Source organism: Cryptomeria japonica, chromosome 1, assembly GCF_030272615.1.
Source record: "Cryptomeria japonica chromosome 1, Sugi_1.0, whole genome shotgun sequence".
Taxonomy (NCBI): Eukaryota; Viridiplantae; Streptophyta; class Pinopsida; order Cupressales; family Cupressaceae; genus Cryptomeria; species Cryptomeria japonica.
This window is the reverse complement of record NC_081405.1, coordinates 503,665,592-503,688,205: the sequence shown is the minus strand read 5'-3', so window position 1 is coordinate 503,688,205 and position 22,614 is coordinate 503,665,592. Positions and strand designations below refer to the sequence as shown.

The 22,614-nt window shown below is 32.9% G+C and overlaps 1 protein-coding gene and 2 pseudogenes across 1 annotated transcript; 2 read left to right on the top strand and 1 right to left on the bottom strand.

Moving 5' to 3' along the window:
- Nucleotides 1–2,750: 2,750 nt before the first annotated feature.
- On the bottom strand, nucleotides 2,751–3,708 carry LOC131078169 (small ribosomal subunit protein uS2c-like; annotated as a pseudogene).
- Nucleotides 3,709–12,796: 9,088 nt separating this feature from the next.
- Nucleotides 12,797–15,020, top strand: LOC131078170 (NAD(P)H-quinone oxidoreductase subunit 5, chloroplastic-like; annotated as a pseudogene).
- A 1,646-nt stretch (nucleotides 15,021–16,666) lies between these two features.
- On the top strand, nucleotides 16,667–16,990 carry LOC131078172 (ATP synthase subunit alpha, chloroplastic-like). Its single transcript, XM_058015841.2, has one exon. The coding sequence runs from the start codon at nucleotides 16,667–16,669 to the stop codon at nucleotides 16,988–16,990; it is 324 nt and encodes a 107-aa protein (XP_057871824.2).
- The last annotated feature ends 5,624 nt before the right edge of the window (nucleotides 16,991–22,614 follow it).

Sequence of the window (22,614 nt, the reverse complement as noted above, 5' to 3'; positions counted from 1 at the left end):
GCTACGCTGACAACTTCTCTCCAGAATGTCTTAGCTACACCTACTTGTATTAGCATAGTCCTAGAAGCTTCAACAACTGATCGGTTGTTTCTTTCTGCAATACCGTTCTGCTGTGGTGTCCTAGGTGTAGAAAGTTGCCTCTTAATTCCATTGTCTACACAGTAACTAGTGAATTCCTCTGAAGTAAATTCACCACCTTGATGAGTTCTTAAGCACTTTATCTTCTTCCCACTCTCATTCTCAATTAAGGCTCTGAATTCCTTAAACTTGCTAAAATATTCTATATTGTCTTTCAAGAATGCGACCCACATCATCCTTGAGCAATCATCAGTAAAAATCATGAAATACCGATCACCTTGAATACTCCTAGTCCTCATTGGTCCACATAGGTTGGTATAAACCAAATCTAGCAAATGTTCTGCTGAGAAAGATTTTCTCTTGAAGGTTGAGGATGTCATCTTCCCTAATTGACATTCCTTGCACAAAGCATTCACCGGTTTGTCCAACTGTGGAAAACCTCTTACTAATTTGGACTTACCGACTCTTACAATGTTATCAAAATTTACATGACAAAATCTCTAATGCCAAAGCCAACTATCTTCTACTTTTGAAATTAAACAATTGTTGAGTTTAGAACTTAAATGAAACAAGCCACCTCTAGTCTGTTGCTGGTTGTAATCAGTTCACCTTTGCTTCCATAAATCTTGTAGACTCCATTCTTGAATTCCAGTGGGTAGCCTTTGTTATTGAGTTGAGCAACACTCAAAAGATTATGTTTCAGTCCTTCAACCCAGTAGACATCATCTGCATTTCTTTTACCATTCAGAGAGATGGATCCTTTTCCTTTCACCATGCAGTGTGAGTCATTCCCAAATCTCACAACACCTCCATTAAACTCTCTCAAATTAAGAATCTTACTCCGGTCATCGGTCATGTGGTGTGAACAACCACTATCTATAATCCAGTCATCAGAACTATCCATGTGAGAGAATAATGCCTTTTGATTTGATGTTTCTTCTTTAATAGCAACAAAAACAATGTGAGTAATTACAGATGAGGAATCTAAAGAAGATGCAAATGAGACAATCTATTTTACCTTTGCCTTTATACTTCTTATACTTCTCTCATTTCTCCTCATTATCTCCATTAGGACAGTTAGCAGCAATATGTCCAATTTGGTTACATGCAAAACACTTTAAAGGTAATTTACCTCTGTACTTACTGGTACCTCTGGGTAACTGCTTGGCCAACAATGCTTCAAGCTCAATCAGACCGTCTTCATCACCAACCTCTTTGCTGGATCTAGACTCATGACTGTAGCTCACTTCTCTACTTTTCCTTACCGGTGGGTTTGAAATTGAGGCTCTAAATGTAGATTCTGATCTTTGAACACTTCCATCAAAACCATTTAATTCAAATGTAGTTAATTTACCAATGATGGAGTTAAGAGTTACCTTTGTTTTATCAATAAACTTGAGTTCCTGAATGGCTGCAACTTGGATAGCGTAGACTGGTAGAAGGGTTCTCAACACCTTGCTAACCATTGTGGTATCCTCCACTATACCTCCAACACTTTTGATCTCTTCGACTATCTCCTTGATCCTCTAACCATACTGTTGAATTATTTCACCTTCAGCCATCCACATATCATCAAATTTACCTCTCAAACTCTCTTCTTTGGCAATCCTAACATGCTCATCACCGCTATAGATATCTTCTAGTTTCTTCCATACCTCATATGCAATCTCCAATCCATGAACATCAACATACTTTGAATCGGACAAGGAACTGATAATGGCCTCCAATGCTTGATTGTTCTCCTGTTTGATCATCTGACAAAATCCCACTAGGTAAGTTATATTTAGTAACAACATGTTCCCAATATTGACTTCCTAAGCTCTTGATATAGATATTCATCCTATCACTCTAGATTCTATAGTTTTCCCTATTGAATTTTAGACCTTCTTTCTTCATCAAGTTCTCCTAGATCTTTTCCTCAAGCTATTAGGCTTAAACACAAGAGGACCTGAAATGCTCTGATACTAATTGATAATATGATGAAACAATAAAGATCCAGTCAACTAATGAGGGGGGGGGGGTGAATTAGTAGATAGAAAACAAACTAAATTTTACCAAACTTAATCCCAACTTAGAAACAACTTGCTAAACTAATTGGTTTACTCACTGTATCCAAAACTGCAACTGCATTGTCAAACTTTACCAGTTGACCAAAACATCAATGATACAATGTAACATATCTAAAACTCACATACCATTTAACCAAAACATTAAACCACTTTACTAACATTTTAAATAGCTCATTTCAAATCACTTTCAGTCATCTAAACATATCTAAGTGGCTTTACCAGTTAATCATATCAACCATATCAAAACATATCCACAAAATCATTCACCACTTGACACAATGATTTTTCATGTGGAAACCCAAATGGGAAAAACCACAGTGGGGATGAATAACCACAAGTATTTTGAACTCTTCTAAAGTTCACCCTATTAGGAGCCAAGCCTTGTTAGAAGCTTATACAATAATGTCATGTTAAAGTGTAGATCAGGTTAGGGACCATCCGGTTAAGGGATTGACTACAATACCTTGTTAAAGGCAACACCCTGTTAAGAGTAACCTTGATAGAGGATTTCAAATCCAAGCTAATGGACCACCTGGTTAGAGGATCTAGACAACACCAAGCCTGTTAAAGCTTACTCGGTTAAAGGATTTAACTGTTGTTAATTCACTTTTTATAGTACAATTCTCTACCCGCGCGAATTGCTAAACTTAATTTATTTAGGATCAGGCGAATTGGTCCTCTACCATCATCATTTGCTGGGATTGGGATATCCACAAGATCTGGGTCACAATTTGTATCAACTAAGCAAATTGTTGGAATACCCAAAGTTCTACATTCCCGAATAACAGTATATTCTCCTTTTTGATCAAGAATTATTACAATATCAGGCAATTTTGTCATGTATCTAATACCCCCTAGATCTTCCTACTATTTGTTCAATTCTCTCTTGAGTATTGTTGCTTCTTTTTTCGTAAATCCATCAAATCCTCCCGTATTTTTTTTTTTTTTGTTAAATTTTTGAATTTTTCAAGTCTTGCTTCTGTAGTAAACCAATTAGTTAACATACCCGCGAGCCATTTTTTATTTACATAATGACATCAAGTTGCTAAAGCAGCTAATTTAGCAGCATCAACTGTTTGATGTTTTGTAGCAACTATCATAAATTGTTTTCCTCTTTGTCTATATAAGCTTGATAAAAAGACCAATTATATATAATATTAATCGATTGGTCCATAATAATCCTCATATGAGGATTTGTTTTATGATATACATCTCGTGATAAGAAGTAAATAGGTCTATATAGAATACAGGCAATCGATATACCAAGAAATGCTATACCAACTGAGGGGATTGCGTCTATGAAAAATTCAGACCAATTCTTCAGATGTTTCTTATCAAAAAGGGCCGTCGATGAAGAAAACCATTGAGATAATATGTCATACCTCATTCCGCTTCGAAAAAAAGGAACTCCTATTAATCCAACAAACAGAGTAAATATTCCCAATACAACTAAAGGAAATAGCATTGCCTTGCCCAATTCTTTCGGATATGCAAAAGATCCTTTATAAAAGAAAGGATAAGTGACAACCAAACCTTTGTTCTTTTTGTACAATCCTTCCATCTTATTCGAAATTTGAAATGATTCTTTGGAAAAGGAATTATTCCTTCCTATAATTTGATTCGACATAGAATCTGCTCTCATTCTATTTAATTAACAACCTTCCAAATAGGAACTGGCCAATCCATGAGTATACCACGAAGTCACAAAAGTTGTACCCATGAACCATCCACCTAGCGCAAAATAAGCAAAAGGAAAAAGCAATAGACCGGACCAACCCACAAAAACAAAACGGTCTCTACGTAGCCAGTCATCCATAATATCAAATAAAGTTTGTTCCTCTTTGGAAGACTTTCCAAGGGCTATAGTCATAGTAATCCTCCTATTTAACTATTCCAACCTTTTCCGAGCACCCTATCTGATAGAATCAAAGGGTATATGCTGTTTTGTATATTTATGAACAATTTTTCATCCATCACCCTTTCAATAAATCGGGTTTCGAAGATTCCTTATTGGCATAGATTTTATTTAGTTAAACCGAACTAATACAATATAAGTAAATGCATGATAATTTGAAGTTGTTTCTATTCCCTTTTTTTATTTTCCAAAAATTATCTTCTGAATGTAATAAATATCAATAGAATGCCGGAAAAGAAAGTTAGCTTTTCTTCCTCCCTGCTCTTCACTAGAGATTATTCACAATATCTATTCTATTGAATATTATTACGTCTTGAATCTTAGTCATAGTAACATTTCTAAATACTTTATGAATCTCTATGTTTTAAACTACTACATTATTTCTATGAATAAATAGGAATAGATATTATTTCTAACTCATAGAGCTAGAGGAAAGAACTCTATTCATTCATTTCCCTTTATTCAATTCATAAGTGAAAAAAGGGATACTATTTGAGTATAATGAAAAATGAATAGTTCCTTTGTTTACCATTTACCTTTTCTTATCTTTTTTTATATCTCAATTCCAATCTATTTTCCACCGATAGAATGACCAAAGTAAAATATCTAGTACATTAATATAAGAATGTTTGGTACATCATAATCAAATTATGCTATTAAAGAGAACAGGAAAATAATTCCATCTAGAATTTAGACTTACATATCCATTTTTTCGGAAAGAAAAAAATCATTCAACAAAATATCCAATTAACAACCAAATATGAAAATTTTGAATAATTTCAAGTGATTGAGAAAGGTTCACTTTCAAAATCTACCTTAATTTTCAATATCAGAATAACTTATATATTAATCAGTTAATGGGTTAGGTTCAATTACTTCTCATTTTTATTGACTTTATTTTAATGCGAAATAATTAAGAGAAAAAAGTAAGAATATTCTAGTAATTGAAATTGAAATTAAGTATTAATAATTTCAATTATTATTCTTAAATCAAAATTACGAAAGTGAACTAGATTATGCCTAATCTTGTACTATTCCTTGTTTTATCAGCAACAAGATAAAGGAAATAAAAAGCTCTAGTAGATGAAGAAGGAATTGTGAAAGCCGATGTTCCTTTTAGGAGAGCAGAATCAAAATATAGTGTTGAACAAGTAGGTGTAACTGTTGAGTTCTATGGTGGTAAACTTGATGGAGTTAGTTTTGGTGATCCTGCTATAGTCAAAAAATATGCTAGACGCGCACAATTAGGTGAAATTCTTAAGTTAGATCGTGCTACTTTGAAATCGGATGTTGTTTTTCGGAGTAGCCCAAGGGGTTGGTTTACTTTTGGGCATGCTACATTTGCTCTTCTTTTCTTTTTTGGACATATTTGGCATGGTGCTAGAACTCTATTCAGAGATGTTTTTGCTGGTATTGATCCGGATTTGGATGCTCAAGTAGAATTTGGGGCATTCCAAAAACTGGGAGATCCAACTACTAAAAGACAAGTGGTATAATATGGTATTGCTCCATTCGTTAATGCAATAGTGAGAAATGGCATCTCAGGAATCAAAATCTTTTGATTCCACTTTTTTTAATGGAAAATGTTGTAATTAGTACGAAATCTATCTCTATTAATTATAAACTATGATCGAATCTATGGAAGCATTGGTTTATACATTCCTTTTGGTTTTGACCTTAGGGATAATTTTTTTCTCTATTTTCTTCCGAGAACCCCCCAAAGTTCCGGATAGAGGGGGGAAATAATTTTCTATTTTTCTAATCCTCCTTCTTACTTATATTAAAAAAAGAGAAAATGACCTTCCCGATCGGGAAGGTCTTTTTTTTTCAACTAGTCCTCGTGCTCTTCAAAAGGATCTTGAAGTTGTTCAAAAGGTTGCCCAAAGGCGGTGTATAGGGCATAACGAGTAAAGCTAACAAGTAAACAAGATATGGAGATAGCAACTAAGGTTGCAGTTTCCATTGGTAGGTAATCCTATGTATGTATATATACATAATAGTATAAAAAGTTAATTAGATCTCAACCAATACTATTATTTTTATGGCTACACAGACCATTGATGATACTTCCAAAACTAGACCAATACGAACTACTGTAGGAGATTATTTAAAACCACTTAATACAAAATCTGGTAAAGTTGCTCCCAGATGGGGAACTACTCCTTTTATGGGCATTGCAATGGCCCTATTTGCAGTATTCTTATGTATTATCTTGGAGATTTATAATTCTTCCATTTTATTAGACGGAATTCCAGTTACTTGGGTCTAGAAAAACTAGAGAATCCACCTGGATCCCAAGTTCATCCAAAAGAAAAATAACTAAGGAAGGCAGAATTTTGAATAGCTTTCATTTTTAGGTTATTACGTTCTGGTAGTTTGATCATGTAATTACTTTATCTAAGGATTTTTGGAATTATGGGTGTGCGACTTGTTAAAATTGATCTCTATTCTAGTACAGAAAACCGATCTGTTGTCTTTATAAAATAAAGATGGTCCTCCTATCTCGTTAGATATTGCTCTAATAGTTAATATCCAGAGCACGAGGTATATAATATATTCAAGAAAATTTGAACTATGGTTTATGCCTGTTTTTAAGACCTCATGACCAAGCTTCTCATCAATAATTTGAAAGAACTATGAAAATAAATTGATAAAAATTCTTGTTGAAATCGAGCTGGAGTAAATTGTTCCTCTGGAACCCCTTGATTTAATGCCCGAGAATTTCCTGTAGCTATCCGGTAGTATTCATCTTCTCTCGATAATAGATAAACCATTTGTTCTTTGTTTGATCTCTCAGATAGCCTATAGAATAGACTTTGTAAAGAGCCGTAATGACCAAGCGTTGCATAAATAGATAACGATCCAATAGGCCCAACATTTATTCCTTCAGATGTCGTAATCAGACAAATACGTTCATAATGAGATAAAACTATCATATTATCCTTATTCTGTTCTGGATTATAATCTCTAATGAGAAATATAGCTCCATGAGCAAATGCCCTTGTCATAATGAATCTGGCAATGTATTGATGATGAGTATATAATGCAGCTTGGGTAGTAAAATCTTGTGCTATGAATGCATAGGTAGGTAAAGAATACATGTGTTGAGCTACCAAGGAAGTAACAACTCCCAAAGAAGCTAGAGCAAGACCTAACTGAAAGTGAAGAGAATTATTGATTGTGTTGTAAAGACCCTTATGCCCGCATCCTAACAAGCCTTTCAGAGGAACATGTGCTTCTAAAATATCTTTTATACTGTGTCCAATCCCAAAGTGGTTCTATACATATGACCAGCAATGAAAAACACAAATGCAATAGCTAAATGATGATGCGCGATATCAGTTAGCCACAAACTTTGTGTTTGTAGGTGAAATCCCTCGAGAAGAGTTAGAATAGCAGTTCTCACCCCTTTAGTAGTACCAAATAAATGACTACTGGAATCAGGATTTTGAGCATAAAGATTCCACTGACCTGTAAAAAGTGGTTCCAACCCTTCAGGATTCGGTAACACATCTAAAAAATTATCCCATCTTATGTGTTCTCCTCTTGATTCAGGAATAGCGACATGAACTAAATGCCCTGTCCAAGCCAAAGAACTGACTCCGAAAATCCCTGACAAATGATGATTGAAACGAGATTCAACATTTTTAAACCATGAAACACTTGGTTTCCATTGAGGTGGTAGATGCAACCAACCCACTATTAAAAAGAGAGCAGAAAGAAATAGCAAGAAAAGAGCTCCAGTATAAAGATCTTCATTAGTGCGTAAACCAATTGTATACCACCAGTGATAAACACCGGAATAAGGAAGCCATAATTTCTAAATCTCTTTTTTAGAGATGTTTCTATTTATAAAAACTCTATAGACATGTGGAAAAAAGATTGTTATTCCCACTTGGGCTAAGACATCATTTTTACCAAAAATTAAATTTGATTCAATTAAGGTAAAGCAAAGTAAGAAACAAACTAAATTGTTTGATTGAATTAACAAATAGCTTTTACAAATTAGTTATTACGGTTTGTTTTTACAAAGGATCAAATTAATGGCATGTACAATATTTTTATTCTTTATGTAGATGCTACATAGTAAGTTTTCATTCTTCAAAAACAACGAGTATAAAAAAGAAGGCATTCATCGACAAAAAGATTACCCTAAGATGAGCATCTCATGACTATTCAGAATGATTTAAATCAGATGGTTTTATTTTTTATTTTTAATTCTTTCATAACTGCTAAACTTAAAAAAAAAAGGATTTACCATAATAACCATTGAGTAAGGATTCCTCGGAAAGTTAAGGATTAGCGATTCTATTCTATCAATTGAATAGATTCAATCTTATACATACACGAGGAAGGTAATAAAAAAGAGAGAATCCACTAATCTTTTTTATCACTTAGGAGCCATGCGAGAAGAAAGTCTCATGCATGGTTCTAAATGAGAGAAAGGAGGGGGAATTCCTCTTTTCGACTCTAACTCCCCCACTCCATTCATTGCTTTTATTTCTGTTATTCAAAAGTAGCTGCTTCAGCTTTAGCCACTAGAATTTTTTATATTATTTTTTATTTCTCATTGAACAAATGGCATCTTCTTTTGGAAATATTAGCTATTCTTAGCATGATATTAGAAAATTTAATTTCTATTACTCAAACAAGCATAAAACGTATGCTTGCATATTCATCGATAGGTCAAATTGGATATATCCTTATTGGAATAATTGATAGAAACTCAAATAATGGATATGCAAGTATGATAACTTAAATGCTGCTCTATATTTTTATAAATTTAGGAACTTTTGCTTGTATTGTATTATTCAGTCTACGTATAGGAACAAATAACATTCGGGATTACGCAGGATTATATATGAAAGACCCTTTTTCAGCTTTGTCTTTATCTTTATGTCTGCTATCTCTAGGAGGTATTCCTCCATTAGCAAGTTTTTTTGGAAAACTTTATCTATTCTGGTGTGGATGGCAAGCAGGTTCCTATTTATTAGTTTCGATAGGGCTCTTTATGAGTGTTATTTCAATATATTATTATTTGAAAATAATTAAGTTATTAATGACTGAAAGAAACAAATAAATAACTCCCTACGTGCAAAATTATAGATTATCTTCTTCAATCTCAAAAAATTCTATCGAATTTAGTATGATTGTATGTGTTCTAAATAGGGTCTAAAAATCCTATTTTATTTTTGGTATGTTTGGTTTCGTATAATAGATACCTATCTATTTTTTTCCCTTTTAAAAAAAGTATCCACAAAAAATCTTCCTCTCTTCTGTAGGTATTATTATTAATGTTTAAATATTGCATTGTTTACTAATTAAACTCTCTCTCTGTAAATAGGAGAGACAAATCATCTTCGCCTCTATCTATTCTATAAATAACAAGAACTTTTTTTGTACAAATTAATTGCACAGAGTTAGTTGAATAAGCTGCATTAACTGCGTCTTTCTTATTATAATTCAATTTGATTAGTAATAATCACATTCTATCATTTACAAAATTACATTATATTATTTACAACACAAAAAAACTCTATGAAAAAACATGGGGACCTGTGGTCTACGGACCCTAATGGAAAGAACCGAGAAATAGTTTGTTTCTTTAGCATTCAATCAAAATTTAAAGATAACATGATGGAAATATTCGTTCCATGGAACGAATCCAATTTGGTGAGATTGCTAAGTCAAATATTTTCTGGTCGAGAAAGTGTTGTTAAGCTTTTTGACTTTCGGATTCTTAGTACATTACTTATACGAGATATACGTATATTTATTTTAAAAGGGCAAGCAATAAAAGCTGTAATGGTAATAGTATTACCTTTACTTTTCTATTTTTTAAATACTCGAGCTTTAATTGAAAGAGACAAATCATCATATAATTTGATGAAGACATTTCCGTCTGTACAACATTTTGGAGCTAGAAAGAAAAATTTGTTGCTTGTTCTGCATCTTTTTATGTCTTTGCCAAAAGGCAAAAGGAGATATCAACATTGCTTGCTCAATCCAAAAGAACATGTTTGGATTTTATCAAGTTTTTACACAAATATGAATTAGATAGATGATAGAATATCTGAGAAGCAAGAAACAATAAGTTGGGAAAGTCCTTCGGAGAAGGAATCGAATGACATCGAATGGGAGATTGATTCATCTTTTAATTCGATTCCAAACGAATATTGGGAACCTGAAAAAGAATTGGTAAGAAATTTGTTTTTGAACTAGTTCAATTACTCTTTCTTTTTTCAAGTGAATGGTTTCATTCTTTAAATTTTCTAATTGTTTCAAATTAATAGAAGCAACATTGATAAGATCATTTTTTCTTGTATTTGAGAATATCTATTTACCTGAATTTCGCGTACCCACCTTTCTACTTCCTGTAAGCGAGCTCGAGCTTGCTCAAGTTGATTAGCAGCTCCTTTACATAGTTCTTCAGAACTCTAAATAGTACTCAATATTTTCTGTTTACGGTTATCTAATAGATTACTTAATGAAAGTAGATTATCTATTCATTAGTTGAATGAATGGATAATCTCTTCCCAAACCGAACACAAACCTTTTGATTCATTCGGCTCTCCTGCTCAACTTTTTTTTTACCAAGCCTGCCCTTTTCGTTCATATTATGTATAAAAATAAGATAAATCTATCAAAGACCAAAATCTACGAAGGGCTCTTTTGCCAAAAGGGATTTTTTATTATCAACAAAGTTGTTTTTTCTTTTTCTTTTTCTTTTTTTTTTCTTTTCATTCATATTTCCATAACCTAATATAGGTTCACATTCAATAACATCTTCACTATCTAGAGTAACAATCAGTCGAAGAACACCATGCATTGATGGATGATGAGGACCCATACTTACCATCATGAGGTCTTTCTCCCTAGCAACCATAATCATAACTCTTCCCCAGTTTTTTCAAAAATCAATGAGAACAAAAGAATGACTCATTAGGATCCAGAATTTAATAAACCATAATTGGATCTTAAAATTTTGTTCGAAATTAATGCAGTCCACGCATATCTAATTGACCGATTAAACTTTTGTAACGAAGTATGTCTTTCTTGAATAGATAAATCAGAAGGCGTTTACGTTTAGCCACAATTTTCCACAAACCTCTTTGGGAAGAGTAGTCTCTTCCATGTAGGTCCAAATGTTCAGTAAGTCTTTTAATTTGACTGGTTAAATAACATACTTGAGATTCAACAAATCCTCTTTGTTCTCTAGGAATCAAAGAGGGGCGAATGGACAAATTTTTGATCAAAAAAAATAAAATTCTGAAATTCATATTTATTTCATTTAGAGTAAGAAAAAAGAATGAGATCCATTTCTTTTTGTTCATGGTCCATATATTCCTACGTTTCGATCGAATTTATCTTCGGTATAAAAAAATAAAATGCAACTTTCATAGAATAAAGCAACCATACCAACAAGATTTAATGTGGGAGCTGAGATTATTAAAAGAATGATGCACTTTCCTTTTCTATTGGGAAAGAAAAAAAGATGACGGAATGATTCATAAATTTCCCATCTTGAAGGTCAGAGAGAAGGGCTGTAGTGGATTATAGAACCATGTCCCTTCTGCCCGACCATCTTTCCAAGTACCTCCAAGAGACCCTAGAGATTCCCATTGCTCCTCTTGGAGGGTGTACACCACTTCCTCTAATTTATTCATCATTTTCAGGATCTTCTTGTCTATCATTTTCAGAATCTTCTTTTTTGGGCACAATAAATTCGGGGGGTCAAAAATAGTGGTGAAAATTGGGTCGAGCTAGAGGACTTCTTCTCATCCTCTTTGTTCTCATTCCCTCTTATCCTCTTCCTCTGCTATGGAGGATGCTGTGGAAGAAAGAAAACCCTTGGGTTTTCTTCCCGGTGAATTAGCTGCAGGGAATATCTTCCAATCACCATCACCGTAAAGCTTAAGCTCAGAATAAATATACTCACTCTTAACATAAGAAAGAGCTTTTGCTGCGGCCCAATATGCTTTTTTCCTCCAAACATTGTTACGATTTTGTTTTTTTGATTTAGAGGTGCATTTTTTTGGTACAGCCATAAGAATAGTATCCATTTTTATACCTTGATTTTATTTAGAAAAGATATAATATTTTATATTATATACTATTTTTATTTTTATTTTGCAAACTTATTATATCTTTAAATTTATTTTTTAGAATATTATATCACATTTTTCTTGCATTTTGCAACCTTATTCATATAATATTGATTAGCAATAGGGGATCCACGATACAAATTGATAATAATTATCAATTCTTACATACGTATATACTCACGAATTTTGAGTAAATGAAAACCCACTATGTCATTTTAACAGATTCAATTATTTCTTATCTTAAGAATTCCAATTGGTTTCATTTTATATTAAGTTCCATTCTTAATACTACTATTCATCTACAATAGAAAATTTAATAAAATAAAAATGTGTGTGTACATGACTAATAATGCAGTACCTAGATTGAAAAAGAGTTCCTTCTTGCTCATCTTACAAATATTTGATTAGTATCAGTATTGATCGGTTCCAATCTGGTATTTGCAGAGAAAAGATGAAAAAAGGTCACAATCAATATGAAATCGATAGGATTACATCCCTCCCATCCCATATTCTGTCGTTCTTCTTTATTCATGATCTATCATTTTTATTTTGTTCTCTTTAGGATCTAGTGGATTGGAAACCAAGAATGTGGAATATAAAAATATTTAGAATAATCATTTAATCTTCCTATGGAATTTATATACAAATATGCTTGGATCGTGCCTTTCCTTCTGCTTTTAGCTTCTGTACCAATCAGATTAGGCTCCTTATTTTTTCCAGGAGCAACTAAGAGTGTTTGCCATACATGGGCTCTTATTAGCATTTTTCTGTTAAGCATAGCTATGTTTCTTTCTTTCAATTTGTTCTTGCAACAGATTACCGACGGTCCCATCTATCGATATTTCTGGTCCTGGTTTATCAATAATAAGTTTTCATTAGAGTTGGGCTATTTTATTGATCCACTTACTTCCATTATGTTAGTTTTAGTCACATCAGTTGGAACCATGGTTATGATCTATAGCAATAATTATATGTCTCATGATAAAAAATATGTGAGGTTTTTTGCTTACCTTAATTTTTTTAATGCTTCTATGTTGGGGCTAGTTATTAGCCCTAATTTATTATAAATATATATATTTTGGGAATTAGTAGGAATGTGTTCCTATTTATTGATAGGTTTTTGGTTTACGCAACCTAGTGCGGCTAATGCTTGTCAAAAAGCATTTATAACTAACTATGCAGGGGATTTTGGACTCTTATTAGGAATCCTAGGTATTTATTCGGTAACAGGTAGTTTCGAATTTCAATATTTGTCTGAAAAATTAAATGAATTGACTGTCATTGATGGGGTTGGTTCATTTTTTGTTACTTCATGTGCTTTTCTCTTATTTTTAGGTCCAGTAGCCAAATCTGCACAATTCCCACTTCATGTATGATTACCTGATGCTATGGAAGGGCCTACTCCTATTTCAGCTCTTATACATGCCACTACTATGGTAGCAGCAGGAATTTTTCTTGTAGCTCGATTGTTTCCTCTTTTTAAAGCTCTACCTTTAATAATGTATCTTATTACTTGGATAGGGGGAATAACAACTCTATTGGGAGCTACTATGGTTCTTGCTCAAAAAGATCTTAAAAGAGGCTTGGCTTATTCTACTATGTCTCAATTAGGTTACATGATGTTAGCTCTAGGGATAGATTCCTATCGAATTGCTCTATTCCATTTGATTACACATGCTTATTCCAAGGCATTATTATTCCTAGGATCCGGATCAGTGATCCATTCCATGGAACCCATTGTTGGATATTGCCCCCGTAAAAGTCAGAATATGGCTCTTATGGGTGGTTTGAGGAAATATATGCCAATTACAGGAATCACTTTTCTTTTAGGGACACTTTCTCTTCTCGGTATTCCACCTTTTCTTGTTTTTGGTCTAAAGACCAAATTCTTAGTGATAGTAAGTTATATTCTCCCATTTTCGGGGGGATAACTTGGTTCACAACAGGATTAACTGCCTTTTACATGTTTCGTATGTATTTACTCACTTTTGAAGGGGACTTCTGCGTAAATTTAGTTAATTGATATAACAACCATATTACATTATATTCAACTTCTATGTGGGGAGAGGAGGAATCCAGGATATTAAATAGAATGAGAGCAAATTCTATGTCGAATCAAATTATAGGAAGGAATAATTCCTTTTCCAAAGAAGCATTTCAAATTTTGAATAAGATGGAAGGATTGTACAAAAAGAACAGAGGTTTGGTTGTCACTTATCCTTTGTTTTATAAAGGATCTTTTGCATATTCGAAAGAATTAGGCAAGGCAATGCTATTTCCTTTAGTTGTATTGGGAATATTTACTCTGTTTGTTGGATTAATAGGAGTTCCTTTTTTTCGAAGCGGAATGAGGTATGACATATTATCTCAATGGTTTGCTTCATCGACGACCCCTTTTGATAAGAAACATCCAGAGAATTGGTCCGAATTTTTCATAGACGCAATCCCCTCAGTTGGTATAGCATTTCTCGGTTTATTGATTGCCTGTATTCTATATAGACCTATTTACTTCTTATCACAAGATGTATATCATAAAACAAATCCTCATATGAAGATTATTATGGACCAACCGATTAATATTATATATAATTGGTCTTTTTACCAAGCTTATATAGACATATATTATGACATAATCTTGATTAAAGGTATACGAGGATTAGCTGAAACAAGTCATTCATTTGATCAATGGGCAATTGATGGAATCCCAAATGGAGTAGTTTTTTAGGTCTTTTTGTAGGAGAGGGAATAAGATGCTTAGGAGGTGGATGTATATCTTCGTATATATTTTTGTCCTTATTTTGTATATTAATATCAATATTAATATATTACTATTCATTTTCATTCTATCCATAGAAAACTAGAATATATACATATATATCATGCTATTTATCAACATTGATGTCAATAACAACATCCTTTTTCAATATCGTTCCCTGGATTTATTTTTTAAATAATAAAATATTGTTAATTGATATTCTTTGTGAATGAATATGATTCAGTTATTTCATCAACACGGTCTAATAGATTGTTTTTAGTACAAGAACAAATCTCTTACTTTGAATCGAAGTTAACTCCCCTTATTGGTTTCTTTCATGAATATTTTGAAAAAAGAGAACAACCGGGACTTCTTTACTTTTGATATTTAGCTGAATTTATTCAGCTAGGCCTAACTCATAGAATAGGCCTAATGAACTCTGAATTAAATTCATTGTTTTTAGCAAAAATGCCGATCTTCGCTGCTTTTTATCAAAAGATTACTTCGATGCCAATTCACTCATCTTTATCTGACCAAGTGAGATTTTACCCACTCTACCTGGTATCGTCCCTTTCAAATTGAATTTTGTTGATAGGGCCTAAGGAAACTGGACGATCGTACTTGGCTAAAAGTTTAGCAGCAGATTCTTATTTATCTTTAATAAGAATATCTCCTAAAAGTTTTTTGAGGTAGCAGAAATTTCTATCTCGCTATGAACCCGAGTATACATCTTCAGCTAAAAAATCATACCTTGAGCATGAAAATATCCTTAGGTCTCTCGGCTGGTCAGGCAGGCCAAAAGACGTATATGAAAAAGAACATTATGATAGAAAACCCCATAAGTTTTTGTATGAGTGAGTAGAGGATCCTAACCCTCCAGAGTATTTTGCGAGAAGAGTAATCCAATTTGTGTTTGCACTCAAATTGGCAAAATTGATGTCTCCTTGCGTCATATGGATTCCAAGCATTCATGAACTGAATGATTATTTCTTCCTTATTGCATTATTGATAGAAATCCTCAGGGATCCATATAATGCGATTGATGGTGAAAAAGAAACCACCATCAAACAAAATATTGTTGTTATTACTTCAACTCATATTCCAAAAAAAATTGGTCCAGTTCTAATAACTCCTCCTCGTAGTAAACAAAGATTCGACATTTATTAACACTAAAAAAGTTGCCTGCCCCACATCGAGAAAAATCATTTCCTTTGCTTTTACATAACAAAGGGCTCTACTTGAAAAAAGAGTGGAACCACTATGATGAATTTGGATTAACTACCAAAGGCTTTACTACGCGAGATCTAGCAAAACTTGCTAATGAAATATTTCTAATTAGCAGGAGCCAAAATACTTCAGCTATTTGGGGTAGCTTTGTATAGATCAAATTGGGGTCCTTGCAATTATAATCTGAAATTCAGTGAATTTTTTAAAGGACTTCCCTATAAGATAGGGAAAGCTATTATACAAAATAAATTAACGTATTTAAAAAATTCCCTAAGGCTTACTCTAGATTTCTAGGGTCGAAGGGCAAACTATTTGCATCAATGGTATTTAGAACCTTCAATTGCCAGAATAGCTATGAAAGAGCGTATTTAGAACCTTCAATTTTCGGAATAGCGAGTTACATTTACGTACGATCGAGCATAATATCGACCTGCTCCTAGCCATGAAAAACATAACTGATTAACAGTATATATAATACAATAGGTCTTATTTTTCAAAAGAGAATTAACTAGTGTTAATGGTAACTATTCGACCTGATAAAATCAGTAGTATAATACGTAAACATATTGAACAGTATAATAACGAGGTCCAAGTTGTTAATATTGGTACTGCACTTTATGTAGGGAATGGCATTTCTCGTATTCATGGTCTTGATAAAGTAATGGTAGGGGAATTAGTAGAATTCGTAGATGATATAGTAGGTATTGCCCTAAATCTAGAATCAGATAATGTTGGAGCTGTATTAATGAGTGATGACTTGATGATACAAGAGGGTAGTTCTGTAAGAGCAATAGGAAAAATTGCTCAGATACCAGTAAGTGATGCTTATTTGGGAAAGTAATAATTCTAATATTAAAATAAGGGGGATTTAAAAAATGGTGGCTTTTCTATTGCCTTGGATACAAAGGAACATTCCGATTGTGCTTTTCGGGGTGTATTATGGGGTTTTATCAACATTGCCAATCGGTCTAGCTTAGATGTATTATCTTAGATCCTTGTTGATTAAGGATAAGATCTTAGATACAAATGGTGATAAAAGCATTCCTACAGGAAAATTGATTCTTAGCAGTTCATTTCTTGCTACAGACACTCCTTCTAGTTCGACAACAATCACACTACCACACTTAACCAAATTGCCAACACAATTACAAATAACTCATTGACCTTAAATACAAATACAATAGGTCGATAACACAACACAAAACCTACAAATATCATAGAGATTACAAACATATCGATTCAATCATAACCGTTGGATTACATAGCAATCAACTACGCATTGTTCTAGATAACTTCAACTGCTCCTGGATCACCGCACATCGAATCCTGTAGCTCATCACACAGTTATCACTTCATGTTATGCATTTGTTCATTCCCAAGATGAACGGTTATCTTCACGCGCAAAAATTACTTTTAAATTCATCATGTACATCATGCTTACATGGAATCTTCATCTTTGATCACCATTCAATCATAGATCATCATAACCGATTGACCAATCTCCATCGGTTAGGGTTCTGAATATCAACTGGTTAGGGTTATTGGTTGATCACTCTGCTTGAAATACCAATACCGGTTTCCATCACTGCTTTACTATCGGTTGCTTTACTGCATCACTACCAGTTGCAATACAACTCCATTACCGGTTACTATTGACATCAATGACAACACTGTACTTCATCAATGCAATCTTCATGCAATGCCAACAAAGCCTAAAGACTAGGCAAAACATAAGTAAACTATTTTCTTTACATTAAGATTATAACATTGAGTGCAACAAATACTTAAGTACATAACCAAAAGAATATTGATAAGTACTCTTGACATATGACCTCCACACAAGAACACCATGGGTGAGAACATCATCAGAGCACTTTATCACCCAACCCTGAAGTGTATGCTTTCCCTAAATCCTTCAAATGATAAATATCCAACCCTACAAAAGAATGCCTAGAAAATAGAGCCATCATACATAATGGAATCTAGTACAAAATGATATATTTACATTTTAAATGCTAATGCAACAATAACACATGTGATATGATAGATACAAAGAGAATAAACAATCAAATAGTAAGCATTTACTAATGACCAGGAGGCTTTGGCCAAAGAATAATTTTGGGCCAACTATTGACAATAGATTTGAAGTAGAAACCTACCCTTCTATTTTGTTTCATATTTAGCACTCGTCCAACAATGACTAAAATACTAAGTATATATAAACTCACAAATGCATACATAAGTATACAAAAGCATCAATCCATGCAATATCTACTTGATAAATTTTCAAATATTCGAATACGAATTCAATGATAATTATAATAAAAAGATATACATATAAAAATGTGACGATTTAATAATAAATGTTTGGAAGTGAACAAGAATAATGTCACATATTTCAATGCATTTGAGAATTTGAACTAAGATATGCTATAAATTGATGATGTTCAAATATTTGTGATCATTAATATAAAATAATCCAACCAATATTTTCCGTTCTAAAGATACCCCCACTCTTGAATGGTTGAAAAGTTTTATGTATGATTTCCTATCCCTAAATGTACCTTCACCCTTGGATTGGCGCTAAACATACATATAATAGCTCACACTAATTAGCTAAGCCTTTAAACATGAAATAATTCCCTTTTTGCAAATATCTATAAAAAATGGTACCATCTAGCTTCACTATCTTTTTACCTACATGACTCTATTAATTGATAAGATATTTCCATCATTATTAACTGTTTATAGCCTTAGGGTCTTCAAGGAAGAACTATCTACAAGCATCTAAATAATCCAACATGATTATTTAATTACACAATAAATAATTGATAGTTCGGATGTATGCTATAACAATTTATTTGAGAATGAGAGCTATGTAAGAATACAATAATATCAACTAGTAATCAAATAACATCCAAATCTTATCAATAAAGAGTACAAAATTACCAAGATTTGTTTAGACAAGAATTCCTATAAGGTATTGATAGATAGGTATATGATTAACAAATCTCTCATATTATTTCAACTTATGTAACTACTCTGCATTCTTAACCCATGTGACTAGGCAATATTAATATGCATAACCCTTGTACAAATATTTAAGGTCTTGCACTTTTTGAAAGTTTTTCAATAACAAGGAAAATAATAATACTACAATTTGATTGAATTTATAGAAAAAGAATAAGTTGTAACCAAAATGTTGTGAACCTAAAAGGTTTAATACTATTTTCAATAGATTTCAGCTAGCGATATCTAATCATCTATGATCTTTGAGTAAATAAGAGTAAATTCTATAAATTGAGTATTTTACAATTAATTGCAATCTAACATGGATACTATTAAGGTGGAAGGTTATAACAATGGGCAAAGTCTTAACAAACTATACATGGTATTTCAACTATGAATTATTGTTATCTATACTAGCAATGTATGTATCAACTAATGATTTGACTCTTTCTATAGTTATCCTTAACCACAGATCAAGGTATTACATCTATTATGAAGAACCCTCAATTTTCCAAAAGAAGTAATTTTTCTCTATAAGATATTTCCACTAATCCAATTACTCTTTTTGAATATCGCAAATAAAGTGATTCATAACATTTTCGCTTCCAATCAAATAGCCATGAAAGCCAAAGCATGCTTATTATTAAAACATTAATTTTATTCTTTTCATCCTAAGAATTAATGGTGCTAAACAAATCTACTCTCCATCCATGCTATATATTTAATCACAACACAAATCATGCATTTAGGAGGGAACAAGACTTAAGTATCTAAACATTATTATTAAATGGATAATATTAGGAGTATCATCTATTGTTATTCTATTAGATTAGAATATGGTTTTACATTATAAACATAAGTCATTTGGTTTTCTTAATGGAAAAACTGCCAAAGTGTTATGCTTAATAAGATTATGCTGATGAAATTAATTATTAGTTTAGTATCTATATTACCTTAGATTATCAATAGACTAAATAAAGGTTTTTTAAATATTCTTCTCACTAGACCACACTAAAAAGAAACTACCAAAAGCTTCTAGTGGGAACAACAATTAAATACAAGCAACTATGAAATGTTAAGATCATATAGAAGGGGGTGAGCATTGATGATGTCAATGGAATTTTTATTCACCCACTCCTTTAAATAATGTCTCATAGAATTAATACAATTTTATCAGGGTGAAAAAGAGATTGAATAACTCAAACAAGAAAAACTATTTAAAATAGACATGCATGCAAAGAGTGATAGCATTAAAAGTGTGAGAGTTTTATTTATTATGAGTTTTCTTATATTTTTTAGATTAAATTTTTTATCTCACGAGCGTGATAGTAAGCCATTCCCTATAATTTCATTCTTTCCTTTATTTCATTTAGATTTTTTAGTTTTATTTTACTTTTTTTTTCTGGTTTTTGTTTTATTTATATTCCAACTTTCTCAAGACATGTATCTTGAGGAAGAGATTTCAAGTTTTTTCTTATCTATATTTCAAAAGGGATTTCACCTTTTCTCTAAGGCTTGACCTACATCATCAACTATATATTTACAACTTTCTAATTTTTAAGCTCACAACTTACAACAAGAGCACCAAGATAAAGTGGTAGATATAGAGAAGTCTATAGAAGGATAGTCCTTAGCAAAGAAACAACAAGAAGTGATAATCAAAGAGAGTTAACAAGATTCTACTGTATTAGATAAAAAAAGATAAGAAAATAAAAAAAGAAGAAAAAGGAGAAAAGAAGGTTTCTAGATGAAGTAATATATTAGGAGATATCTTTAGGGTTTAAGAGTTTATATTCACAAAGGATTGCTACACACTTCTTGGTAAACATAATTATCATTGTAATATTTAATTATAAACAACTCAAAAAATACCAATGGGTTGTGACAAATGCTCCAAGAGTTGGATAGATTTCTATTGATTCAATGATATTTTTCTATATTTGGTAAGAGTAGCTCCCTTGTAGGATTTTAATTTGGGGTTTCTGGGGTATCCTATTAACCAAAATGTAGGAATGAAAATAAATAAAAACAAAAACAAAGAGAAACCCCAGATGGGAGGCATAATAAAATCACCTAGACTTCTCAAGAGCACATTGTGGCACAAGTTTGTGCTTACAAATGATAATTGATAAGATGGAAAATTACGCCTTTTTAACATGTAAGAAGAATGAGGAAATATTACACATTAGAGATAATAAGAATATGTAATCAAGGAAACGATATAGTAGCACAAAGTCTGATAATATTTTTTCAATTCCTATAGTCTCGATGCATCCATGCATAGTAGATAATAACCAAAAAATTATTACAAATTAACATAAGAAAAGATGTAATCCACGAGAGAAATTTAGACAAAAAATTTATAAAACATCCCTTCAATTCTTCAATGAAATGAGAACACAAAGTTTCCCTAGAAATCCTTGTATAATGAATGTGTTAAAAGGAAGCCAATTATCATTAGAAGTTCAACAATGTTAAAAAACTCTTATAATAAACTTTAGATGAGAGGTAGGCATATTTTGCAACATTTCATCATATAAAGTAATTTAGAAGAGCGAGATGGACAGGAGATCTAGTGCGAGTGCTAGGGTTTTGGGGTCGGATGCAGATGAGGAAGAAGATGATAGCGAGAGGGATGGAGGGGATTTGACTCCCATTTTGTCCTACTTTCGATGCCCTTTCTTTTGGGTCTTTCTCTGCTTGGTGTTTGCAACATTTCATTGTGGATGGGCATTCGTTGTGGGGGTGGCCCTGTTTGTTTGGTGGAAATGTGGAGGCACACACAACTTCTACGGGGTTTGGGATCTGTCGGGATGGCTATGCTCTTTTCTATCCCTGGTCTTTTTGGCATGCATATTGTTATCTTCGGTATCCAGACCCATTATTGGAAGTAGCTCTGCCCTCTATGCCCATTTGACTTCCCTGACCCTTGTGGGGTCTAGATCTGTCCTGTACCTGTTGTTCTTCCCTGGTAAATTTGGTGTCGTGGTTGGAGCTCCCTACGGTGTCGGGATGGAGCTATTCTGTAGGTGGCCTGGGGTTTGCTACAAGAGATGTATGAGAGGAGAGATCCTCTCTATTATCTCTCTTGTTGGTGCAGGGGGTTTGACTTGGAGTTGGGGGAGGATTTGGGATCCGGGTGGTATTTGTGATGGAAGGATTTTCTCTCTTCTTTTGGAGACTTGGTGGGTTCTTGTGGGCTTGGGGTTATCTGGTTTTCGAAGATATTTTTGCCTAGATTATGTGCTATACTCGTTGTTTTTTAGGGCTCTTCCTTCTATCTCCATTCATTCTCCCCCTGCTCCTTGGATCCGTGGTGGAGGACATTTCCTATTCGACTATGCCCTATTTATCTATCTTCAGTTCAAGCTAACAGTTCTATTTCTAGGGAGACTCTCTGTTAAGGGGGTTTTCTTGTTCATGGTTTCAAGATATGCCAGTGGTCCTCTTGAAGGG